Source organism: Chlorocebus sabaeus, chromosome 3 (genome assembly GCF_047675955.1).
Source record: "Chlorocebus sabaeus isolate Y175 chromosome 3, mChlSab1.0.hap1, whole genome shotgun sequence".
NCBI lineage: Eukaryota > Metazoa > Chordata > Mammalia > Primates > Cercopithecidae > Chlorocebus > Chlorocebus sabaeus.
In genome coordinates this window covers 1,277,968-1,300,823 of record NC_132906.1, presented here as the reverse complement: position 1 = coordinate 1,300,823, position 22,856 = coordinate 1,277,968, and the positions used below count along the sequence as shown (strand labels likewise).

Genomic DNA, 22,856 nt, shown 5'->3' with positions numbered 1-22,856 from the left:
TGTTCACTAATTCAACAAAAGCACAGAAAGCACCTCTAGGAGAGTATTCACACCTTAAGGAGGCCTCCCTTAACATCTCAGAAGGCCTGAAGATTGTGTATTAGGTAACAGTAATTCAATCCAACAGAAAGAGCACTGGAATTTAACTCCAGATAATCTAACATAAAAATGCACAATCGCCACTAGTGTAGCAGCAAGAGCAGAGGAAGCAGGCAATAAGCAGATTCTCCAGTCAAGAGGAGACTGGAATAAGAGGGTGAGATAAATAGGGAATTTTGACCATTTTAGTTTCCTTCTGTGGTCATCTATTTATACACCCAAATCCCTAACAAAAAAACTTACAATGACCTCAAGGTTAAAACTCAGACTTGAGTTTCTCATTTCCCAGTTTCCTTTCCTACAGCTGTGGGTTCCATAGACAACCACCCTTTACATGTCTTCGGAGGCATTGTATCCAGCAGTTTTTGTCATTAATATACACAGACATGCTTTATTTTCGGCCATTACTGCTATATGCATTTTATTCTCTCTCCCCTTACATATTTATCTGCCAACAGGGATCTTTGCAGACAAAGCCACCATCACCTCTTTCAACTCTCCTAACTGATCTAAGTGCTTTGATTCTCGCTCTCCTCCAGTCAATTATCCATTAAATAGCTAACCTAATTCCTTTCCAAAAAAATAAGCTGGCCGGGCACGGTGGCTCACGCCTGTAATCCCAGCACTTTGGCAGGACGAGGTGGGTGGATCACCTGAGGTCAGGAGTTTGAGACCATCCTGACCAACATGGAGAAACCCCATCTCTACTAAAAACACAAAATTAGCTGGTTGTGGTGGCACATGCCTGTAATCGCAGCTACTTGGGAGGCTGAGGCAGGAGAATCACTTGAACCCGGGAGGCAGAGGTTGAGGTGAGCCGAGACTGCGCCACTGCACTCCAGCCTGGTGACAAAAGTGAGACTCTGTCTCGGCGTGCTACATCGTATCATAACCTGGGCAAAGTCTCTCTGCTGAATTCCCATTTTATTCAGGGAAAAAAACTCCCAACTACTTACCATGGCATTGCTCCACATCTTGCGTTTTCAACAGAGCAATCCCTCTCCCAAGGGGGAGAAAATTACTTAGGGGAGGGAGAGGACAAAACTCGTACTTTTTATGTATGCAGCACCGATTTCACAGACAGACTCACTATCATCCAGTTATCTAGGTTGTCAACATCTCAGCGGAGGGGGGTCAATTAGAAAAAAAATGTCTAAAAGGCCTTCTGTGGAGGAAGTGATCATGAAAAAAAGTTGAGAAATGTGGATGTATTAAGAATATATACAAATATATCTATGACTACAGAAACTTCTGGAAGGATACGACAGAAATTAGTAACAGTGGTTGCCCCTAGATAGAGAAGTTGGATGGCTGTTAGATGATACTGAGAAATTTACTATCATTCTGCATCACTTTGTTCTTGATTTCTGTGTGCCAGGTGCACATTACTATTCAAAAAATTCAAAAATATAGTTTATGTATAAACAGTATTTGAAGGCTGTTGTTTTTTATTAGGTATTCTTCTAAAGTGCGATAATGTAATAAAAATAATTTCTAGATCTCAAAGGAGGATCTGAATGATGGCTATAATGAAGGGCCTATTTAGGTAACTCTTAAGTTTGAGGAATAAGAGAATGGGGTTAGTCCACTTAGCGTTTCTGTATTTCCTCATGTTGGCCACTGACCAAGCATGAATAAACCCATCTTTAGGGCTGGGCACGGTGGCTCATGCCTGTAATCCCTGCACTTTAGGAGGCAGAGGTGGGTGGATCATCTGAGGTCGGGAGTTCGAGACCAGCCTGGCTAACATGGTGAAACCCCATCTCTACTAAAAATAGAAAAAAAATAGCTGGGCATATGGTGCACGCTTGTAATCCCAACTACTCGAGAAATCGAGATGGGAGAATCATTTGAACCCGGGAGGCAGAGGTTGTGGTGAAATCGTGCCACTGCACACCAGCCTGGGCAACAGAGTAAAACTCCAACTCAAAAAATTTAAATTAATACTAAAACATAATGCCATCTTTAGTATAAGTTACATGTACACTTCTTTGGGATGTGCGTTTCTGTAACTCATCCATGCAACTGCAGTGTTCTATGGAGCTTCAACGGTTTCCACGTATTCCAGTACAAGACTCAAAGTCACCAAGCCCTGCAGGGGACACCGAAATCACTCTCTGTGGATGTACAGAGGGCATCTCAGCCCCCTAACCTATATACATTTGACACTGGCAAACGTTTTGTGTCTCATATTTTCGTTTATCAATTGCTGCTTACTTTACTGACAATTCTCTAGCCAAGAACTTTTCCCCGAGCATCAGGATTTCCTGTGCTGAACCCACTTTCTAGATGGCACAGGGCCCCAACCCTTCCATCTGCCCTTTCTCCTCCTCTTCTCAGCAGCACCAAAAAAACTGTCATTTGGTTGTTTCAAACTGTCACCCTTGCCTTCTTTCTTCCACATAAATCCCCTATATTAAGTTGACCACCCAGTTGTGACTATATCATAATCAACCCACATCTTGATTTCTGCCCGCCTTCTCCATTCCACTATCCCACATCTCAACTGCTCTCGCTTCCTGCAGTGAAGGCCATTCAATGCATCCTGCTGCCAATCACTAGGTATCTGAAATAGCTATCTGACTACTGTCGTTCTCTTGCCAAAAATCTCCTGATTTTTTTAATGGGTCTTTATCAGAGTAAGATTCCGGATTTGTTTTACAGTCTCGTTTTGGGTTCCTACCAGCTCTCTGCACATTTATAAAACTGTCAGCCTTTGCTCACAGTGGCCCACTCTGATCATATCTACTCCCCAAAACAGATACAGCTCATTTGAAGTTGATACCTAGGTATTTCTACCTCCCCAAATCTCTGGACACACTCACTTAGACACTAGTTCCCCTTTTGTTCTGAATGGTTATCTAATCCTCCCACCTCCAAACAAGAGAATTTTATGAAAATCCTTCCCAATTATTGTATCTTACATGCATTTCTCTTTGTCAAACTCCCCATAACACATTGACATTGGGCAACAGGTTTCATGTGTAATCCGTCAAGGTACCAAAGTGTACCTAGCACTACTACTGAACTGTACACACAGCAGGTGATTCCTACAGATAATGGGATACTAGATAACCTCCTGTCACACGAGGCTCTAAAAGCTGATCAAAACAAGATGCATGCTTTATTGAGAACAAGATTCCAACACTTATTTTGTACTGTGTATTCTTGAATTTCTCCTCCTGCCTGCCTCTCAATTCATGCACATGTAAGACAAGTCTCAAGCTGACTATTAAAAGTGCTACTACCATTATTGATGTTGATCAACCTTTTCTTTCCCCCTTAGATCTTTTCTGCATTGCTTCATAATTAATGTACTGTCTTCTAACGTTTAGCAGTTGTTTGGAGTTGCTGGAAGACAGAAGCACCTCATATCTACCCGATACTGGCTGCGTTTATCTTCCATGGAGCAAATCCTTGCTGGATGGAGCTTATATTCCATGCCACCCAGACCTACTGTAGAATCAGTTATTCCTAATCTATGTCTTGAGCGTCTACTAACTCAGCTCAAGCAATCCAGGCCCTTCACAAATATAACAATGACATAATCTCTTGCAATTCATTTATGGACCCTATGGATTGTTTAGAAACCATTCATTTTGTTGACCAAATACACTGTTTGCTTATTAGTTTATATGGCATCAAAGAAAGATTCACATTAAATTAGCATTTTAATATATGTTACTTTTAATGATGCGATAAACTCTTAAAAAAAAAAAGAAAGAAAAAAAGAAACTCATTGTAGTATTCCCACACTAGCACCCAGGCTATTTTATGTGTCAGCGTGTGCACTAGCCAAAGGAAAATAACTATTAAAGCACAAACAGAAAACTTATAGTCAACTGTCAACATCAGCTGTCAAGTGTTCATTTAATGATAATTCAGCCAAGAGCACATTCAACCCAGAGAAGCACTGAGGTCTGAAGGGTACAGTTCTGCTCCGGCTGCTCTAGACAGCGGCCAGTTCAGACTGGGGCAGGAGAAGGCAGGCCTCCAGAGGGAAGCCTAGAGTGAAGACAAAAACAAAATAAACACAGGATGATGAGTAGGCAAAACTAAGAAACTGGGAAAGACACTGAACACGGGGAAAACACACATGAAAACTGTATGTGATCAAATGTATATTTCATACTAGATTAGCTATATAGAAAAAAATGAGTTTGGGGAAACTAGAGTTGATTCCATTTATTTATGCTCCAAAAGTACTTAAGACTATATATATTATCACAATGTGATTATTAACCAAAACTGTATCATAATGTCAACTGGAACATTTTAAAACCCTTTGCGTATGCTGAATTATACATAATCCCAAGTTTTCATCATCTCTTGTCAAGAAGAGAAGAAAAAACAATGCTTCTTGCAGAGGTCAGGTCCCCAGGCTTGGTGGCATTCCCATTCTTCCTAACTTGTACTTACTATAAAATAGAGAGCCCAGGATGCTGAAAAGAATATAACTGACATATTTCACAAGCAGAGACTAAAATCAAAATGCAGGAAGTGAGTAATGTCTACCATATAACTAAGAAAAATGTTAATCTGGTCTGTTCTTAGAAAACATTTGAAATCACCATATGTAAAAGCAATCCAAAAAAGCAATGTCGATTTTACAGGTAGTGTTTTAAATTCCTATAACTCATCCAACTGAACATAATAAATATGAGGGCAAAGACCATGATAAAGGAAACAAGCAACTGAAAAAAGGATGGGGCAGAGGGAAACCGGTAACTCTTAAGAACTCCTCACAGTACCTGAGTAACTATCCACTCATAAACAGGGACTATTAACATGAAATACCAAGTCTCAAACTATTAATTACATGCTTTTTCTCCTCCCAGTATTTGTAGAAGAGTTTTTCAATCTATCTTGGTACAATATATCCAATGTATCAAAACCTGAGAGGATTAGGTGTCCTCTTCATCACATACAATTTTTACTGAATTATTTCTTCTGCAAATCTTAGCCACACTGTCATCTTAAAGTTCAATTACTGGAAGAATTAACTAGACCATCAATGTCTGAAGAAGTATATATAATGATCACCTATAGAAACTATATATGGATAATCACATCAACAATGAGTTCTAGTTGTTACATTTTGCTAGAAGACCCTTCTGATCATTTCCTGATGAGCTGCTCGTAGCAGTGAACCTCTCCCATTTGTTGGTTGTTTTTTTCTTCAATGTATAACAAAGGAAGAAAAGGCGTGAGAGAAAAAATACAGAAACTTATAAAACCAGTAGCCTTCATTTAAAACTCAATTAGAAAAAGTCTACTTTCCTGGAGAAACCTCAGGTAGGCGTTTTAAACTTACTTCCAGGTCCTCTGGTCTTCTTACCGCTTGGGTTCCACCAAGACCAAACGCCATTGTATTTGGTATAGCCAATCAACACAAAGAACATACACCGTGATTTTAGTTCTAAATTTTATATTGATCGTTGAAAACAAGTCTTCTCCCATTCCGCCAACCTATTCCACTCTCTGGTCCCACAGCAGGATGTCTTAACTCCTATCTATCCATCCCGACTTTCTTCTCTTTCCTCTCTAGGCAGGGTACATATTCTACCAAAGTCTATTAAGAGCTGGACTATTTATTCGTCCTCCCTGCTGGCTATTCTTGCTCTGACCCTTTAGTATAATGGAGTTGTCTAAGTATTTCTTTATGCACTTTCTTCTCCCAATTTTTCTTTTGCCACCTGCTAGACTTCAACCTCAAAGAAGGTAGGGACAGTGTCTATTTTCTTCACTATTATATGCACAGACTGAGACAAAAATGTTCAATAAAAATTTATTGAATGAATAAACAATCTGTGATACTCATCCAAACACTTCAATTGGTACTAAAAACTCTACTCCTAAATCCACACCATGACTCCATTTTTCCTCCTGAAAATTTTCTCAGATCAGTTCAATATCAAATGTCAAACACTGTGTGAACACTGATAAAGATAGGGGGGAAAAGTAGGCATTCCCGGGCACAGTGGCTAACACGTGTAATCCCAGCACTCTGGGAGGCCAAGGCGGGAGGATTGTCTAAGGCAAGGAGTTTGAGACCAGCCTGGGTAACACAGTGAGACCCTGTCTCTATAACATTTTTTTAAAAGTAGCTAGGCATGGTGGCACGCACCTGTGGGCCCTACTACTGAGGTCGGATGATCACTTGGGCCTAGGAGTTTGAGGCTGCAGTGAACTATGATTACACCACTGCACTCCAGTCTGAGTGACAGAGCGAGACCTTGTCTTGAAAAAAGGCAGGGCACGGTGGCTCAAGCCTGTAATCCCAGCAGTTTGGGAGGCCGAGACGCGCGGATCACGAGGTCAGGAGATCGAGACCATCCTGGCTAACACAGTGAAACCCGGTTTCTACCAAAAAAATACAAAAAACTAGCCGGGTGAGGTGGCGGGCGCCTGTAGTCCCAGCTACTCGGGAGGCTGAGGCAGGAGAATGGCCTGAATCCGGGAGGCGGAGCTTGCAGTGAGCTGAGATCGCGCCACTGCACTCCAGCCTGGGCGACAGAGCGAGACTCCGTCTCAAAAAAAAAAAAAAGAAAAAAGAAAAAAGAAAAAAGACAAAAGACAAAGTAGATACAACAAGCAAATAAATATATTGATAAAACAACATGAATGCAAAGAGTTGATGTGAAACTGTTCTGAGAAAGGCACTTACAAGAGATTTACAAAGGCCGGGTGTGGTGGATCATTGCCTGTAATCCCAGCACTTTGGGAGGCCGAGGTGGGCGAATCACTTGAGGTTAGAAGTTCAAGACCAGCCTGGCAAACATGGTGAAACCTTGTCCCTACAAAAATACAAATATTAGCCGGGGATAGTGGCAGGTGCCTGTAGTCCCAGCTACTTAGGAGGCTGAGGCAGGAGAATCACTTGAACCTGGGAGGCGGATGTTGCAGTGAGCCGAGATGGCACCACTGCACCCTAGACTGAGTGACAGAGCAACACTCCATCTCAAAAAAGAAAGAGAGACCTACAAAAATATCTGCGAGACGGAGGAACCACCTTAGAGTGTACTGAGCAAGCGGGGAGGGATGGAGGTAGATGAGGTTGCAAAGGCGAACCAAATCAGATAAAGTCCTGTGGTCTACCATGCAGTTGTGATTTAATTCAGATGGGAAACTACTGTTTGGAAAAGAAAAGGAAGCAGAATCTGAGTCATGTTTTGTTTATTCATTTACTTTTGAGACAAGGTCTGACTATTGCCCAGGCTGGAGTGCAGTGGTGCGATCTCAGCTTGCTGCAAATTCCGCCTCCCAGGTTCAAGTCATTCTCCAGCCTCAGCCTCGCTAGTAGCTGGAACCACAGGCTTGCATCACCACGCCCAGCTACCCTTTTAGTAGAGATGGGGTTTCGCCATCTTGCCCAGGCTAGTCTCAACTTGTGAGTTCAAGCGATCCACCCACCTTGACCTCCCAAAGTGCTCAGATTACAGCGTGTCACTGCGCCCGCCCGGCCAAGTCTTGTTTTAGAATGATGCATTTTGTGGAGAATAAGTTGCAAGAGCAAAAGTAAAAACAGGATGAGTTAGGAAGGTATCATAGTCATCTTTGGTGACAGATGATAGGTCCTTGAGAGGTAATATATTTACCAGGCAGATTTTCCACAGTTTTAAAAATCCCAACAAAATACCTAAAAGCACTCAAAACCAAAACATTCAAAAATCAAATCTCCTCTCCCTCTAGCAGCTACATGAATCACCTCACCATCAACCCTGAACATACTTACCTTTGGCGTCTCGGTTCATAGTATCCTCAACCCATCATTCAAAACAGAAACTCCTAGGACACTTCGCATCTCCTTCCCCCGCCCTCCCAATACATTGGAAACAGCTAAATTCACTATACCTCTGAATTACTCTTATCTGGAATCTGAACCATCCTGACACCAAAGATCCTTTCAAATTCGATGTAGGGAGGCTGGGGCTGGATCCATGATCTATGTGGTCTGTTCCAGAACACTGTTTGCAGTCCAGTCACTCTTACACTTAACATAATTATTTTAAGTTGTAATAATGGGGCTTATCCTTACTCGCAGTCACCTAAAAGGTAAATAAAGGTCTAAACTCCTTAACTGTGATCAACCATAATCTTATCTCAACTTTACTTCTCTGCTACCAGTCTTAGCTCCCTCCCCTTAGACGGCTTAGTGCCTCACCAGCCTGTGACCACATCATGTTGCCACCCCACAATGCTCCAGCCTACGACTGTCAAGTATCTACTCACCTTCAGGACCTGCTCAAATGCTATCACCTCAGTGAAATCCTCCCAGGCTCCCCAAAGTAAGTGAACTATTTGTGTCTGGGTTTTCAAAGAACTTTCTATGCCCTTTATTATGACAACTTGGTCAGTTTCCTTACAACTCTACCTATACCCATTAAACTTCAAATCTTAAAGAGAAAAGGACCATATTTTGTTCATTTTGGTATCCTCATCTACAGTTGGTGTCATTCATTCACCAAGCAAATATCTAACAAGGACTTGCTAGGAAATTAAGATGAATTACTAAATGACAGATGGATATTCTACAAGGAATAAAATAAATATATAAACAAGATAACCTCACACAAATGTTTTAAGAGAAATCTTGTATGACCAAACTTTTTCAGGACTTAAAACATTTGCTTAAAAATGTTATGGATAGTACCAAGGTCATAGCAAACGCAAAAGGAAAGTAACAGTGAAAGGGGTGTAAAACTTAATGTGTACGATTTCTTTCCTGAGAACTTGGTGCTCAAACTCCTTCCCTGCAGGACAGCAAACACCAAGTAATTATACTCAGGAAACTAATCTCACACTGACACTTAACTATAAATATACACTTAAACTTTCAATTTCAACCTTACATTATTCATTTTAAAAGGTAACAATAAATTACGTAATTATAGCCTATGTAATGGGATTCAGAGATTACAATCATTGAAAGGAAAAAATTAAAATGTGACTAAATTACTCTTCTAAGATCAAAGCCAAGAAAAATATTTCAAACCACATGTGAAGTATTAAACTTCCTAGAAGCCACATTAAAGGAGGGAAAAAAGCAACAGGTGAAATTAGCTTAATTATCTATTTTATTGAACCCAATGTAGCCAAAATATTATCACTTCGGCATATGCCACATTTAAAAGTTGAGAAATTTTACATTCTTTTCTTCGTAACTCTGCAAATCTAATTTAGATGCAAAATTTTCCTCAAAAATACTTATCTGTATTTAGATTACATAAAATCAAAAATATAAAAGTAGATTAATATAATCAAGTCGTTCCAAGTATATTCTATCAATAACTGAATTTAAGTCAATTACAATAAAAACTTTAGTTCCTCATCTCACTAGTCCCATTCCAAGGACTCAACAGCCAAATGCCACTACTACTAGGACGGTTCAGCTTCAGGCAGAACTGCGGCTGCTTACTTCAGCACAACTCAATTAAAGGGGCACAAACTAAATCAAACTCTTTTCCCCTTTGTCTCCTAAGACAGCTATTTTCTAGGCCCTTAACTAAAAGAGTAGCTGTCATTTTCTCTACTGCCTTTATTGCTACATGGTAAGATATTATCTGTCACTCTATTACACAAATGCTATTGGGGCAAAGGACTGGTCCACTGTGTTCATGGCTGGATTCCCAGTGTTCAAACTGCAAGAAACTACAGTCTACACAGCAAACTGTAAGAAGTCAGTATGTAACTAAGAGGGTTTCAAGCACTGATAAATGATTTAACATGTGTATCTATGCTGTGTTTATGACCTACAGAAAATAAATAGAAACTGGCTGTGATAGGGTAGTCTTCTATATTATTCAAGTAATTCCAAAATAATTCAAACTATGAGATCCATATTTTCAACCAACCTACAGAATATTTCATTCATATGTCAAACAGTTCATGACATGAACCCCTATACTTCAGTTGACTTTAATACCTGTAGCACAAACAGCAGAACATAAGTTAAGCACATTATATTGCAAAACAGAAACTAAGAATGTAAACACACCTTTTCTACATTGTACTTCCCAGCCCTAAAACTTTGAGCATGTTATTTTCCACAAACTTCCCATCTTCCATTAATTTTTTTTTTTAATTTAATGGCTCCAGATAAAGGGCAAAGTAGCACAATACACAGCCAAGAAACAAAAAAAGTAGTCATCTTATTTTCCCAGTTAATCATCATGCATAAATGTACATATTAGCAACAGATCAAATATCATCTAAAGTTCTATGGCTGCCCAGTAAGGAAATGCTAGAGCTGTTATATATGCATGCAGGTGGGGAGGCAACCACAGTCCAATCAGAAGACTTCGGTAATGTAGAAGACGACACAAAGCAAAAACTCAAAGCAGGTCCCTTTCTACATTTTTATCATTTTTTTTTTCTGTCTTCATGTACCACGAATAAAAGTTAAACACTGATTTTATAGAGATATAACTCATTTTGGTGTCACAGGAGTTAAAAATAATCATTTCTTGACTGAAGACAATTAGTAATACATAACAGGAAAAACTGTGTGAAAAAAATCTAGTATTGACATAATTTTTTTTAGAAGAGATTAAAAAAAAGTTTTACTCTCGTTAGGCTGCCTGAGAATTCCTCAGTTGGAAAATAGGTTAACAAGCCACCCTGGGGTAGAGGCAGCCTAATGTCACAGACCTGGGCCTCCATGCAGCAAGGAATCTGACTCTGAACACAAAAAGTGGGGGAGGGATGGGGTTGGTGCAATGTTAAAAAATAACACTGACTGCACCTTCTCAGAGCCAAACCCATTTATGTTTACAAAAATCTCAAAATGGTTGATTAATGTGGAAAACTGAGAAGATACCAAATTCTATTTTAGGGTGGTTTTGGGGAAGCAGCGTAAAAGTCCCCAGGTGATATCCAGGTTACAATTAGAAACAAATCTCTATACTTAAGAATTTCCTACTTGTAGATATTCTTAACAAACACACATCAAAGTCAATGCTATAGAATCTACTTTCTGGGATATTAAAGGCTTGAAATCAGGTGACTGTTTCTTTGCACTGGTACAGTCACAATTTTTTGGAACAAACAACTGTCAATACAGCAAATATACGCTCTCATTATGAACCACTTTAATTTTTTATTGCACTGCATAATTTTGAGAGGGTCTTGATCACACACACACATCTGAAGCTACAAAGAAAATGTTTTAATATATATACTGATGGTCTTAGGAAATACACTTATCAAATCTTTTATCTTCAAGCTAGAAAAGCAAAACAAGCTTACACCAAAGAGAAAGTAAGGCCATCATTTTAATCCACCAAACTGTATCATTCTATTCACATTCACCAGGAGGGTAAGCAAAGACAGGACAGTTTTCTAGCACCTTCATCCAGCAGCCAGAAGCATGTCCAAACATACTGATACAAAAACAATCACATTATTTCACCTTATACTGGTATGCTGAGAATCTGTTAAGAGGAACTTGTTTCACAAAATCTTCAGAGTACACGTCTCCATATATCCTCTTCATTTGAATTAACTAGGTTTTGAAATCCTAGTTTAAAAATGTATGATAAATGAATTTATGCATTAAATAACACTCACTAGCTACTATGTTTCCTAGTCAGAAATAATGGACTTTTGTAGTGCTTATCAACTGGCAATCGCTGTAAATGTCTGAGGATGTTTTGACTGTCAGGGATCTTATCCAATCTACAATGTACTGGGACAGTCAACTACACCAACAACAAAAATCACAACCAAAAAAGCCTCTTCTGAGGCACAGTATCTGAAAACAGATGCTCAAAAGGGTTCCTACAAACAGCAGCAGCGTCATCATGTAGGAACTTACTAGAAATGCACGTTCTTTGGCTCCACCAGAGACCTTCAGACCACTCTGGAATAAAGTCCAGAGATCTGTGTTGAGCCTCCCAGGTGATTCTAATGCATGCTGAAGTGTGAGAACTACTAACTTCAGAAGGATGTCTGTGGCTGCTGCCCCTTAATTTAGAGGACGAATTTGTTTCCACTGTTATATCTTAAGCCCTAGAAAACTGACCAATACACAGTAGGTGCCCTTGATACATGTTGTTACAATGAATTAATGGATATAGTGAAATTCTGAATGACATGGCACCTTATAAAATCTTGTATGACTCAGAAAAGTTTTCTAGACAATTACTCCCATTACCATTTTCAGTTACCCGGACTTTTCACTCCAAAGTTACCCTAATGTGTAAAGCATTCTAATCTGGGAACATTATTTTCTAATCAACTCAAAGAATTAACATACACTGAGTAACCACTAAGCAAGTTCTATTATTGCCTCTAACACTAGAAAGGTCAGAAATTACTAAAAGTTATACAGAATGACTATGTAGAATTTAGTGTACTTTTTCTCAATACATAAAAACACCAGGCAACATATTGTCTGAAACTTAATACTGATTTACATTATCTAATAATGTAAAAATATCCTGAGGAAAAATTAACCACGAAATGTACACTAAGATGTTTTCTCAATTTTCATGTAAGAAATAATACAAATAATGTGCAAAAGTAAATTATTTAAATAAGCATAAAGATAATAATGTAAATAATTTGTATTCCAAACATGGCAAAAGGGAATAGGCACAGGATTATATATTTACATAATTCTTCTTAACATTCACATAAGCCTGGTTGATTGACAAACATATAACGCCCTTTTGCATAAAAGCAGCTAGAACAGGAAAGAATGTATCAGAGATCCAGTCAGAGAGAAAACACAAAACATAATGAATGAATGTGACACTAGCTTATATATGCGTAATTCGTTACATGAGATGTACAATATATAAATAAAAATGTCAAGTCTTGGTGTAATAAACAGCTAGAAAAAATTTTAGATAAAAATTTAGACAGTGAAATAGATAAAAATAAAAAGATAAAATTTAGATTAAGGTATCTATTTCAAAGTCTTCAACACCATCAACAAAACACTTATACAGAGCATTTAACAAATACAAGGTCCACTTACATTACTATCAACACAATGTACGACCTCGTATTTAATGAATACTTTGTCTTATTGACTAAATTCATATTAAAATATGAAGAAAATCTAAAACGAAATGTGTTCAAAGTACACTTCCACTTAATCCTACTTAATTCTGATTCTATTCTTAATTTTGAGACTGAACGTGAAATTTGAGTGATTTGTATTCCACAAGACAGAACTGAAATTTTATTTATGTGTACAAGCAGACACCATCTCTTTTAAAGTTCATCTGATTAAATGAGAAAGACAAATTTAAAAAGAACAATTCTGACAAAATTCTTTTTAAAATACAGTATCTTTTGCAGAGGAGGGAACTGATAGTGACAATGGTAACTGAAGCCATAAAATTTTCTTGAAAAAGATTTTGTTTAATAACTCTGGCTATATATAACATTAAGAATTTCACTATCCTCAACCTGGAAATTTAATAGACTTCTGTTATTCAAAAAGAAAACAAAATGTCATAAAATAGAAAAAACACATACACTGTTATTTCATCAGGTAAAAAAAAGTGTAATCAAATAGTAAGTTTCAACAAAGAGGAACCCTTAGAGATATTTATATTCTAAACAGTTTTACAGAAAAAAAGGTCAAATAAACTCAGAAAACAACAGTTTTGGGTAAGCCTTTAAACATTGTCTTACAAGCTTCAAATTTCAATCATTAATGTTGCTATTCCATAATCAAGGAAACAAAAACAAATTCAAAATGCTTTCACAACATACAGAAGACACTACTTTTAATATTTTTTTTAAATTTTTTTTATTTTTTGTAGAGACAAGGTCTCACTACAACTGCCCAGGTTCATCTCAGCTTTTGATATTTAGAAAAATCCAGATTTTAAACATGAGACACTATAACTTTTTCCCGCATTTTTTGCATTATTTCCCCAGAGTAACAGTCCATAAATTAACTGATGGATACTCACTTAGGAAACGGTCGACATACTTCATTTTACACCACTAGAAAAACATGTAAAGCGAATAGAGAAAAATGATTTTAATTTTTAAAATTCAGTAATGAAAGCTGCTGGAAACAAAATGCTCTTGTAAAGTATAAGACTACTCCCAATTCACTGAATCATATGATTTGCTTAGAATGAAGTATTTCCATACTGGGCTACATAACTTAAGAGGTGGACTCTTTGATTTCAGGAAATGAATCTTCATCAGTATGAAATTCACCTAAAAATGTTGTTTTTAGGAGGTATGTGTTGAAACATTTAGGGGAGAAATAACATCAAGCCTGTTACTTACTTTGAAGTAGTTTGCCATCCCCCCCAAAAGTCCATGCCTACAAATATCTACCAACACAGGAAAACACGAACAATTGTTGAATTAGAAGATACGTATATGGGTGTTTACTGTCTTATTCTTGAAAATAAGAAGTCTGACTTTTTATATCACTGCTATCCTCTTGACACCTCAGGAATATATTTTAACACATTAGACGTTGTAACAAAACTCTGAACACCTACAAAAAACACTTAAATACTACCTTACTCGCCAGGAAACTTCCTCCATTTTTTCAAAATGATGTGGCCCATTTATTTTTGACTAGTACCGTCTGACACTAAATCCCAACCCTTTTTTTAAAGCTTTTAACATCATGTGATCACATCCTTTCACAAAACTTACTTGATTTCAATCATGTATATGTCCTTTTTCTCATTCAGAATCTATGTTGTAATTATCAACCTAACCCCCCTTTACTAATTATTGACTACTAATCATTCACATTGCTATTTAACAATTATTAGAGACTCTCCATATAAGCACCAAGTTACTGAAATATTCTACAAGTATGTTTCTGAACAAACTGTAAAAGTATTATTTCAACTAGTGTTTGAAAAACAAGAGCCAAAGTTTCAGTCACTATCCTTGTTGATAATTCCTATTTTATTAAATGGCAATTCCAGCTAAAGAAGATATTTTTCCCCTAATATTACTGATATTTCAGGGATAAAAATATTCCATCTCTTTCACTGAGTGCTCAGCACTGATTTTACACAGAAAAATTAAAAAAAAAAAACCTTAAGGAAAAATAGCAAATTTAATTTTGCAAAAACACAAGTGAATCAGTTTTTTAAAATCTACATCTGTCAAGAAAAAAAAAATGCATTCATTTACAAAATAAACAAAAATGGGGGAAATTCCAACAACATATAGTACTAGAATAAAACTATTAGGAAAACAAGTGTTCCTTTATTTTATACATACTAATTACAAGTAGCACATGAAACATTAAGTCCTGAAGACTTTAAACTCAGTACTTCAAATCATGACACAAACTACCATAACATTGTTATATATTAAAATTGTTTCATATTACTTCTTTGAAAAAAATATGATAGCATATATGACAACTTCACACTTAGAAAGCTAACACTACTGAATTTCCTCTTTATTTTTGTATCTACCACTTTTAAGCAGATGATATTCAAAAATCTTCCTTGGTATACTAATTCACAAGAAAAAAAAAATTTACTGAACCAGCCACAAAGTGGAACTACACAAAAACACTAAAAGCACGGAATAACTAGGAGTTCAGAGATGCTCCACTTGACTGTCACTCAGAAGCTGGCTGCTCCCAGGGTAAACTTGGTAAAGCCGGAACAAGGATTTTCTTGATGCCGGGAAAAAGTTGTGTAGAACTCTGTTCTTGGTGCCAGAGTTGAGCCTGGACACTAGGATGTTCAGGAGATTAAGACATCTTTTTGTGCACTGGCCTTCAAATGTTCTTGAATGAATCATACAGAATTTCACAGCCTTGGCCAAAGGTAGCTTGGTATAACATCAAAGGATCAAGTTTCTCCCAATCATATTTCAGCTTTGAAGTGAAATACAATGCTAAAAATTACCTGAGAATTATATGGATAAAATATAGATGACGGGAAATGTAGATTTAAGTGCAACAGACATCACTGAAAAACTGTAATCAATGTTAAAACTCCCCATATCCCAATTAATATCACAAATTAAAGCAAATCCCACTCTCCATCATCTCATACTTATGAGAAACATGAGAATAGTCTTTGACTATTATTTTACAATCAGCATATCATGTTTTTAAAGAACTGTCAAAAACAAAAGCCTGTGAATACCATAAATTTTAGAAAACAGTTCTAATAATAGAACATGAAAATAGAACATGAAAGAGTACCTACGAAAATTTTAATTAATATAAAAGATTGCATCAATTACGCTTTACAACAAACTGCTTTTATGCAAAATTTAAATGGTTTCTTTCCAAACTATACCCTCCAGCAAAACAGACACCACTATTTACATAGTTTATTTTAAAATAGCATACTATCTTTCAGAAAGGTGCTGAAAGCATGATATAGCAAACCATTGTGATGTTTTATGAGAAATAGCTATGCTATGATCAGTGTCTGATGAATTAGATTTGTGGTATGAGTCATATATTATTCCTTAAATGTAATTTTAAATAAACATGACCAACATACAAATTTTTAAATACAGTTATAACTTTGTTTTGCAATAAACATTATAATGTGATAAAATCAGTTTCTCCCTAGTACTGAAAATCAAAATAGGTATTTGATAGTAAAGGGAGCTATTCAGATTCCAATGACTCTAGCCATTCTCAAGTAATTATCTGCTTTTTAAAATCACCTCTTGAACTGTACTCCTTTGATGTCTCAGCATTAACTTGAAAAACATGAACAAACAATTTAAAAAACAAAACAAAACACTGCCGTTCCTTGGAGACAAACGGTTCTAACCCACCAGACAAGTTTGACTGGAGAAATGTCCAAACTTTAGGGAAATATTTACAACACTGCAGAGTCAAGCCATCTTTTAATACTTCTAGAAACCTACATTCTCAAGAAATGCCTAATTCACCACAAATCACAAGCAAATCCTCACTTAACAGCCAACCCAACAGTATTGTTTTATTTTAAAGAATGTTTAACACTAACTGTATGATAATAATTGAGTAAGGTCTAGATATTGAAACCAAATAAATAATGGCAGATATGTTTAAAACTAGATATTATTTTTTATAAGCAAAAGAGATTTGCCTTCAAACAGTTTTTTTCAAGATGAAAAAGATTTATTTGGAAAAATCAGCACAGGACAAAGATATCCTTAATAATCTGTCTCAGAATACCTGAATATTCAGAATATATATGAAATGTAGGTGGAAATTCCGATTTCACAGAACATCAGTGTTTATACAAATTAAACTCCCATACCCTCCCACCCCCACATATACTACTCTATCTACCCCTTATTAACATTAGCTTTCATTAATTAAGCTTCTATCTTCAGTGCTACTTGCACAAATTAAAAAGTAAAATCATTTTCATTTTTAACGACTAGGATTAGTTAAAGCAACCAAAGCATTACTGTTACAGCAAAGTTTAGTTAAGACCATAAGAGAATACCACTAATAACAGTTTTAAATTATCCAAAATGATTTCTTTATTGAGATTAAGTAACTACATAGATTTCACAGTACTATGGAATACTTATATTTAGCTAAAGTCACAAACACATTTCAACATTCAAAATGATGAGCATCATTACCATTCTAATCTACAAAGCTCATGAATAAAGAAAATTACAAAACCTCAAGTGTTACAAAAAAAAAAAAAAAAAACTTTTAAGTCTACATACATTAACAATAAAACCATTTCTTCCAGGTAACAGGTAAAAGTATAAAGGCATACCACTGACTTTTTTTTCTAGATAGCCAGGAATGAACGAATGTTTAATATCTACGACGCTTATTAGGGCCTTCAAAGTTGCCCCCTTGACTTCCTCTACCAAAGCCACCAGGACCACCACTCACAGGACCTACACCACTCATTGGTGCTTGAGGGGTTTCAGAACCTGTTCTACTCCCCATAGGTGAACCCATCTGAGATGGCGGTCCTTGAGGAAATCTGTCATTGTGCTATGATACCACACAATAAGGAACAGAATATGAAGTCCATTTGGAACACGCCAAATATAAGTGACAAGAAAAATTGGCAAAATCCCAAGTGGTGGTGTCATGAAGTTCGGCAGAAAGTCCAGCAGAATCAGGATCACACATAGAAGGAAGAAAGGAGCAATTTAATTAGTTACTATGTTTTTTTTAAAAAAATGCAGCATCTGAAGATTTACATATTGCTAATGCTATGCCCCAATTTCAAGAACAAAGAACTGATTTCGTGACAGAAGCAAATGTAATCTTAAGCCTAAACAATATTATAATAAAGCTCTTATTCCTTTTTTCAAAAGTTTATCTTGCATGAAACTATGCCATGTAAGAAAAATACTTTTTCAAAAAAAAATCAGAGAAATAAAACTGGGGAGCAGCATCACGTTGTTTTTTAAAACTAAACATTCTAAAAAAATCTTTACATCAATTCCTTGAAGATAGAAAGCACTAATACAAACATACACAAAGAATTATGATTTCAGTATAGAAACTTCTGAGAGTGTTTTCCTTGAAATATTATCATTGGGAAAATAGTTTTAAAAATTAATGTAATAACATGCACTAATAAGTACAACTAAACATATGAATTAAGTATTTTGAAAAACTTCACAATAATCATACATATTAATCTCAAAGGTTGGACAGAACTCCCTAAAGTGTAGCAGTAAAATGTCAGTGCAAAAAACACCAAGGGTGATATTTAAATAAAATTTACAATTTCAGGGAGACAATAAAAAAATGGGACAGTTAATGTTATTCTATGTTTCTACTGATTATATGCCACACAAAAACTTAACAAAAGTAGTGTAAGTTTTTACTAGCTTTCAAACATATTACTACAAAATAAAGCCTCTACTGAAGGAAATAAATGCAATCACTGTGTTAAGCGCCATCTGTTCATAGTAGCCGTGCACTGCCTCTTTATCTCCCTGTATAAACTATCATTTTAAAAATCCAACTGCCAGCACGTCCTATTTCTCCACATTCTTAAAAGACTACATTTGAAGCAAATAGAATAATGATAAACGCTGCATTCAAATCTAAGACATACAATGCATTGCTTTTAACGTCTCTCCTCACGATGGATTTATAATTGGTGACAGGTCTGAGTCTAAATGGCAGTGCTTTTTCTTTCTTAGCAGCATGGGCGCCTCAAGATTTCATATAGTAGTTTCAAAACTAAACTGTCTTTTCAAAACAGATAACCAAACAACTTCCCTTTCAAAATGTTATTCAGAACAAGCATTAACAAACACTGACTGAGAAAACAGTTTGCCTGTATAAAGTCCCATTTATATAGTGATAGACTTTAATGGAAATGATAAAAGCTATCATTCCTGCTATTAATATATTTAAATATAATAAAAATTACAACAGAAAAACCTTGTTTTCATAGTATTTAATCCACACAAAGATATCTTCACACTCTCAGATCAAGACAAAAAACTGTCTACTTTAAATTTATTAAATGTAATTTAAAATTCTGTGAAAAGAATGCCACAATAGTGGTTTAGAAATACAGAAAAACTTTAATGTTATTTTATAACTAAATTCCTTGCAATAAATCATGACAGGTAATATTTTTAACAAAAATATTTACTGAAAACTGTGTGTTCATACATATTGGACTTTTGTCCCCATCAAACATAAGGAGTCCACACAGGAAAAGAACACCATCATAAAATACTTGAACATTAGAATGCTGGTAAATGATGGATACAAATTAAAAGCACAGAAAAAAACTGTAATTAACACATGCATTTGCTATATACTGAGGTACCACAGCATGCCATAGACAGTAATCCTAATTCTTGGACTACTTAAAAACTATCTCAGCCGGATGCGGTGCCTCACGCCTGTAATCCCAGCACATTGGGAGGCCGAGGCGGGTGGATCACGAGGTCAAGAGTTTGAGACCAGCCTGGCCAACATAGGGAAACCCTGTCTCTATTAAAAATACAAAAATTAGCCAGGCATGGTGGTGCATGCCTGTAGCATCCACTACTTGGGAGGCTGAGGCAGGAGAATTGTTTGTGGGAGGCGGAGGTTGCAGCAAGCCAAGATCGTGCCACTGCACACCAGCCTGGGCAACAGTGCGAGACTGTCTCAAAAGAAAAGGAAAAAAAAAAAACTATCTGTAATAAATCAACATATGATGTCAAAAAATTTTCTTCTTCAATGGCTGCCAAAAGAAATGATACCAAATTATATTAAGTGTGAAGCTATCCTTGATGCAGAAGTGTACATTACTGAATATAATCGAAATAATGTTTATGATACATTACCACTGATCCATTATCTGGCATCATTGGAGTTCCCATATTTGCGGCTCCTTCTGGTCCCATGGCAGGACCAGGACCCATTGGTGGGCCAGGTATAGTTGCTCTGTTGTTCATATTCATACCCATCATTGGAGGAGGACCTTGGTTACCAGCAGGTGCTGGGCTAAACGCATCTATGTAAAACAATCTATACTTAGAGCTGTCCTATCTTAGTTTAGTAAACATTAAAAATTTAACAATATTTATGCAATCTATATACCAAGACCGTTATCAAAATTATTTTCACTCCTTGAGAATGGGGTATGCATTATCTACTCTGTAATACAGCATTACCTACACTCTAGAATTAGAATTTTCATCCCCAAGCCAAACGTACGTAAAATCAAGAAGGAAACTATCAATCATTTTAGGGCATTTGAGACTCTTAACAGTTTGCAAGCTTTGAGACATCAGTATTATTTGTTATAGTAGGCTTTTAAACCAAATAATCCCTAACAAAGGAGACTATATTTTACCACTTTAAACGAGTAACAAAGGATTAGCACTTACAAAACCACTTAATTTTTTTTTAACCCATGGCTTAAAATATTAGCATGTAAATTGTGCTAAGTTGCTAGAGAGGAAATCATTTCCTGCAATATATAAGTAAAGATCATTATAACTAGTCTCTCATCTTAGTTTTTCTTCTTTCCTCCCTGAGTTGATGGAATACCTTGCTAAATTACAGGAGGTACTCTTTTTTTAACTTTTTATTTTGAAATATGGAATCTAAAGAAAAAAACTGAAATGACTTAAAAAAAAACTGAAATAACAAAACGTATTTTTAAAAGCAACCACAACCAAATACAGATAAAATATTAATATAGCTATCTGGATCTTTCTGACAAGCTTAAATTCCATAAATGGGGACAATCTGATAATATTTCAAGTTTTTTCATTAAAAAAATCCATCTACCTCATATTAATTTAAACAGTGTTTGCACTCTAATACTACATATATGATGATCTCAGATACAACATATTTTTAGGCATTTTCTTTGAAAAATTTTTTTCCTTTTAAGTGTTATTGCTTGTTTATCATTAAAAATTTATAACAAAGCCATTCTAATTCAGGGTTTTCTTTAGTATTTCATTACACAGGTCAATTTTCTGACAATAAAAACTCAATTTCTCAAATATACACTATAATGAAGCTGAAATCTCTACATGGCTGAGTCCCTACCAGCCCCTGGCATCGTACTTCTGCCTTCAAATCCAATCCCCAGAAACCTAGCAAATTCATAGGAAGGAATTATTTCCTTCATCCCCAAACGCTCTTGCCAATAAACAGACTTTATCCAAGAGTATTTCCACTCCCTCACTATAGCCCTAAATAGCTATTTTTAATAATTTCTACAACTAGAAATGAAGAGAGTATAAGAACAGTATCTAAGAGGCATCTTACCTCAATTATCCCCCAGAAAACAAATTTAGTTTCTTTTTCCTCTCTTTCTCTTTAATAGAATGTAATTTTACAATGGTGGGTTCGAAAATAACTACACAACTATGGATGTAAAAAAATCAAAAATAATATTTCCAACTCACAGTAGTTAACTTAGAGTTTTACTTTTAGTACTCATATCTTCCACCACATAGCTATAAATAAATTTAAAGATCTAAGAAATGTTAGCATTATCTGGTTACTAGAAAGGTAGCATTATAATGTATGTTTCACTTGGTTATACACACTAGTGTCCTAGAAAATCTGCTGCCACTTTCCATCAATGTAACTTGATGAGTTATGACAGTTTTAACTTCTCAACAACCCAACTGGATGATAATGATTAATAGCTCTAGAAAACCTTTATGATGAAGTCTCACACTGAATGAAGACTGAAGAGAAAATGAGATAAACTGGACTTTAGGAGAGTAAGTGCTAAAATGTAAATAGGTCCTCTGGTGAATAAAATGTCACAAAAATTTTAAGTTATCTTCAATTCCTAACTAAATAAGGACTCTAAAGGCATATTCTTATATTTCTTCTGATAAAATTGCAGAGTATCTCTGTGCCATCAGAAATGGTTTTAAGTTTTATACTATTTTAAAGTTTAGCTCTGATGTTAATGTCACTCTAATAAGAACGGCCTTTTAAACTGCCATGTATAATCTATAATAATCTTATTCCTAAAATCCTTTAAATTACATGGATTGTATTATATACCATCCCAGCATTTACTCTAAAAAAAACACATGAATATTGGACCACTTGGACATCACTATACTCAATTATGTTTCTTAATTTAGAATGCAGACGCTCTCGGTTCATTAATTATTTCACGTATCCACTGCAGTAATTTCACAATTAAGTTCTTTATGGGCAAGGGCCATGTTTCTTGCTTCCTGCATATACCAGAGATATTTACTAACTACTCATTGGTAAAAAGTGACCAAGTAAACAGCAATATATGACTCTACATTATCTGATTAGTAGTACTGAAACACTGGCAATAGAAGTTTAAGAAAAAAAGCTTATCATG

At 36.0% G+C, this 22,856-nt stretch overlaps 1 protein-coding gene across 5 annotated transcripts in view; it reads right to left on the bottom strand.

The window, feature by feature from the left end:
* Nucleotides 1-22,856, bottom strand: part of PSPC1 (paraspeckle component 1) — a 105,501-nt gene that overhangs the window by 10,656 nt on the left and 71,989 nt on the right. For 2 of the 5 annotated variants that reach the window (XR_005236562.2, XR_005236561.2), the window contains exon 8: nucleotides 20,344-20,513. The exons of 2 other annotated variants lie outside the window; for them this stretch is intronic. Coding sequence is in view for 1 of the 3 variants with exons in the window: in XM_037986921.2 (XP_037842849.1) it covers nucleotides 17,843-18,028; nucleotides 20,344-20,513 (356 nt within the window). In the remaining 2 variants the exon portion in view is untranslated. Of the gene's footprint in view, nucleotides 1-17,160; nucleotides 18,029-20,343; nucleotides 20,514-22,856 lie in introns of those variants that run through there. One more of the 5 variants, XM_037986921.2, reaches the window with a different exon arrangement.